General features: G+C 42.8%; 1 protein-coding gene across 1 annotated transcript in view; it reads right to left on the bottom strand.

The window, feature by feature from the left end:
• Positions 1-5000, bottom strand: part of LOC138010397 (calcium-independent phospholipase A2-gamma-like) — a 9384-nt gene that overhangs the window by 961 nt on the left and 3423 nt on the right. Inside the window, exons 4-5 of the mRNA XM_068857349.1 lie at positions 3994-4185; positions 1597-1795 (exon numbers count right to left, since the gene is read on the bottom strand). Coding sequence (XP_068713450.1) covers positions 1597-1795; positions 3994-4185 — 391 coding nt within the window. The remainder of the gene's footprint in view (positions 1-1596; positions 1796-3993; positions 4186-5000) is intronic.

The raw sequence follows: 5000 nt of genomic DNA, 5'->3' as shown, positions 1-5000 counted from the left end.
CTGTTTTGACGTTAAAACCGTTCGTACCCATCCAGTTACAGGATAGTTCGCCCGTAATGTACAAGGTGAGCAAGACGGAATAATCGCGAAATACATGCGATAGCGCGAAGTTTCATTTTGGACTGACGCTTTCGTTGCAGGAGCTGTCCTCTTTCTTTAAACTCCCTAACAAAAGCAACGACAACGGCGACGGCAACGAGAACGTCATCTCAAAATATAAATTCGCGTTATTGTAATTACTTCATGACTATTTCAACCATTTTAATATGACAAGGGTGTGGTAGTTCCTCAAAAATGATACTCGTCTGAACTGCACTTACTGTAATTTAGGGGAGAAAATTAAGAACTGATGTTCTTGATAACGGTTGTTTACCATTTACAAACAGAAACCGGTTGGTACCAGGTTTGTTCAAATGGTAAGCAAAAACTCCCGAATAGGAAATTTAGTTGGGATCGGCGTGTAGCATTTACAAAGTTCGTTCAAGTTTACCGAGAGAGTCTGGAGGGAGGCAAAATCATGGGGAAATGCAAATGGTAAACACGTTTTCCGTTTGGAAATTCCGTTTGGGAATTTTGGACTACCTTTCAAGAAATCCCGTTTTCGCCGGAAATTTGGTAAACAAACAACATCTCAAATTTGGCTATTTTACGTTGTTGCTTTGCTGACGACGGCAAAGAAATGGACAAAAGTGAAAAACGCACGTGCAGGGCGTGCAAAGCTATTGTTTTTGCCCACTAAATATGCAAATTTGTGACATTCTCGTTGCCGTCGCCGTTGTCGTTGCTTACGCTCGATAATATCTGTTTTTAGGACGGCCACTGCTAGATTTGCGGAAAAGAAACATAGCGGTATTGTGTTCCTAGCACGATCCCCCATTTGGCATTAAGTACAGCAAGCCCTCGTGCGGCGACTTGGTTGCATACCAATCAGAAGCGATGTGGTCAGAGGCCCAATCTGATTGGCCTTTTGCCGGCCCCGTATTCTAAATTTAGATAATACAATAAAATGAGGGCCTAGGTGAATGAAAGAGACCCAATGATTCCTCCTCGGGAGTTCGCTTATGGGAAAATCCCTCCGGGGTAATGAATAGCGTTATGTACCTCTCGAACAACTAAGCCCCACCAATGTGGCCCGGGTTCGATTTCTCGATTCGGCGTCGTATGTGGGTTGAGTTTGTTGGTTCTCTACTCTGCATCGAGAGGTTTTCTCCGGGTACTCCGGTTTCCCCTCTCCTCAAAAACCAACATTTGACTTGATTTGCGTTGATTGTTAATTTCACTTTACAGTGTCCCCAATTAGTGCTCCGGCAACTAAATCGACCAATAAAGTTCCTTTCCTTTCCTTTCCCCACATGGCCAAGCCCACCTAACCCTTTTTCTTTGAAATATCGCTGATCGAAAGACGCACTAACGCAAGAATTCTAGTGCCGGCTTATTTTCAGGCTATTCCAGAATATAAATACCCAAACTGATTTCTTTTAGAACTAATTGATCACCGTTACTCAAGCGAATGAGCTGCAAGGCCAGACGGGAGCAGGCGTCACTGCGGTTGCGCGCATTAATTAAGGTGTAACCCAGCTAAAAACCCGCCCTTACCTTCAGTATCCGTCGCACTGGCCACTACTTTAAGAAGTTTCTCTCGTAAACTGCTAAACTCAACCGTGCTCGGTCCAGACCTCCCCTTGTACTTTCCAGTCCCCACGGACACAATACACTGAAACGGTTCGTCTGGCCACAAAAGCCGAGCTTCGTGAATAGCAATCGAGCAAGGGTTGTTTGTAAGAAGGCCACCGTCCTATAAAAACACGAGGGAGAGAATCTGTCAAGCCAAATTCAAATAAAAGTTTGGAGGAATCTTTTGAAGTGTCCGCTCCTGTTTGCAGGCAATAGGGAGCTTTAGCAACGACAACGGCGACGACGACGGCAACGAGAACGTCACAAATTTGCATATTTAGTGGGAAGGAAAAATAGCTTTGCACGCTCTGCACGTGCGTTTTTCATTTTTGTCCATTTCGTTGCCGTCGTCAGCAAAACAACAACGTGAAATAGCCAAATTTGAGGTTTTATTGAGGATGTCAGCACTTTGAGATAAATTTTCGTTTTCTCCCCTAAAATAAGCGTGACTCACATCGGTTTGATTCTTGAGGGACTGCCACAACATTGTCATGTTTAAGAGCTTGGACTAGTCGCGAAGTGATTACAATAACGCAAATTTATGTTTTGAGGTGACGTTCTCGTTGCCGTTCCCGTCATCGTTGCTAAAGCTCCCTAATGTTATGTAGAGGGAGAGAGTGTTAAGTATTTATGAGTCAATGAGTCAACGAGTTAGTGCAGTTAATTAAACCATAAAATGAAAGCTAAAATTTCAGAGAGTGCTTAGGCCTAAGCACTGAAACGAGGGCTTAGGCTTAATCAACACATTATTGCTATATTGACTGTGAGTCTCATTGACTCATGACTCATTGACTCATTGACTCATTTGACTCATAAAACATGCGTTCTCAGAGGGAGAAGATGGAGGAGGAGGCGATGATGTATGAAGGCGACGTGGCGATGCTGTTAGGACGCTAGTTTTGCATACACAGATATTCCTGGTTTCAATCTCGCTATCTCTCATCACAAAACTAATGTTCCTTCGGTGATCCCGGAATCAAAACCCACAGCACGCATGGTCGTCTCCTCAATTTGGGTTTCTTAATGTGACCTGTCTTTAAGATTTAAATGTCATCGTGAATAAATACAGGTTCTCTGCTGATTTACTTTAGTTGGCCGTTAAATGCTCTGTCTGCATTCACTCCACATGAAACGTTATACTTGGTCCCGCGCAAGAAGAATACTTCTAGTGACTTAAGTAAGATCTTCCTAGCTAAGACACATCAAGAACCCTGGCCCGGTTTTATGGAAAGTCGATTAAAAACTACTTTCCGATTAGAAGTTAAACGGTGCTAAGGCTTCATATCCCTAGGATAACTAACATAGGATTAGAAAACCTTCCTGAAAGCAGATTTATCCCTCGATGAACTAATCCTGGATTAGTGATAATGAAAACAAGTTTGACCAGTTTGTCGAAAATTTGGCGCGAAAAATGATCCAGTGTCTGCGCACCGACGAAGATCGACGAACATCGAGAGAAAGAGGAAAACAATAAGCACTTAATGACTGGCCCCAAAGGAAACAGTGAGTTTTGTTTCCCCGAGACCCTCAATGTTCCCCGAGGCGAAGCCGAGGGAAACATTGAGGTCGAGGGGAAACAAAACTCACTGTTTCCCGAGGGGCCAGTCATTAAGTGTTTTGTTATACCTCCCAACTCAAAATAGAACAATACACAGATAAAAATTATTTGCTTGACGTCGGCTGGCGTACAGATTTGCCGCCGTTTCAAAGGTGCACGACCTGATCATGTGTGAGTCGAAAGTTCAAGTTGTTGTTGCCCTAGGGCGTCATGAAGTTTTGACCAATGACACGTGACACATTCTCCTCCAATCACAAAACGTATTTGAGTTGGGAGGTATAACAAACAATTTTGTTCCTGGGTTAAAGAGATTTAAAGCGAATTGGCTCTCCAGGAACCCGGGCGTGCACGATAAGCGTACCAGACTGTCTTTGCTCGGAAAATCCCAGTCAAGGAACAGATAGGCACTGCGGTTTCCTGAAAGGTGCCCCATTTTTTAAATTTATCTTAACTGTCCAAAGAGTGGCACTTACAGATTTTACTCTGTCTAACTCCAGACGATTTTACTCCTCAATGGGGCACCCCTTAGGGGCGAGAGGGTTCGAGATGGATTTTACGAATCTGAGAAAAACTGAGATTACAGCATGTAAAAACAAACGAGAAGTAGACTTCTTTCATCTCCATCTGAGCTGTTCCTTATGGAACTTTGCAGAGGCTCTCTTGTTGCGGTAATCGACGAGGACCTTTTTAAAGCTAGCATTCAACAATTTGAGCAATGTTGAATGAGGTTGAACGATTAAAGAGGATTTTTTTTAACACACCTGATGAATATCATTTCCAAGTTTGTATTCCTCAAAGAATCCTGGTGCAGCAGTAGAAGCTCTCAGCGCTTCCCACATCCTGTATTTACAGCTCTGAGGAAACTTAGACACTGAGCCTAAAGGGCGCGTGTAGTTACTAAACACGAAGGGAATCAAGAGCGAGTGATTCACGATGGTGGAAACTGCAGCAACCTGTACTGACAAAATAAGGCCAGCAAACTGTGTTAATTTTTTTTTACCTTGCAGTTACTGTATGAATGTCACTTGAGCAGTAAAGAAGGAAAGATATACGTCTGTTAATACGTTATCTTTCCAATTTCACATCCTCTAGGGGTTCATCACGAACTCACGAAATGACCCGCTTCCAGCTGCCTTGATAGCGCAATTGGTAGAGACAGTAGGGAGCTTTAGCAACGACGACGGAAACGAGAACGTCATCTCAAAACATGAATTCCCATTATTGTAATCACTTTGAGACTATTCCAAGCTTTTTAACATGACCACGGTGTGGCAGTCCCTCAAGAATGAAACCGATATGAGTCAAGCTTAATTTGGGGGAGAAAATGAAAATTTATCTTCAAGTGCTGACGTCCTCCATAAAACCTCAAAATTGGCTATTTCACGTTGTTGTTTTGCTGACGACGTCAACGAAATGGACAAAAATGAAAAACGCACGTGCAGAGCGTGCAAAGATATTGTTTTTGCCTACTGAATATGCAAATTTGTGATGTTCTCGTTGCCATCGCCGTTGTCGTTGCTAAAGCTCCCTAGTGTCAACGAGCTAGTCCTTCTAATGAGACAATCTCTTGAAATTGGCCTTATTCACGACAGCCGCCATGTTGGTTTTCAAATTGTCATGCAAATTAGCCATGTGTTATGCTGGGGGGCAAACATTGGAAAAAAGGCAAATTGCGGAAAATCGGCTCGTAGAAATATTGAAATAACATTGCTAGAAGTACATTTTAGAATTTAAAATTAAGTACCTTTTATAATAATTTTATATCTTT

This window comes from Montipora foliosa, chromosome 7 (assembly GCF_036669935.1).
Source record: "Montipora foliosa isolate CH-2021 chromosome 7, ASM3666993v2, whole genome shotgun sequence".
NCBI classification, from domain to species: Eukaryota; Metazoa; Cnidaria; class Anthozoa; order Scleractinia; family Acroporidae; genus Montipora; species Montipora foliosa.
This window is presented reverse-complemented; position numbering and strand designations above follow the sequence as displayed.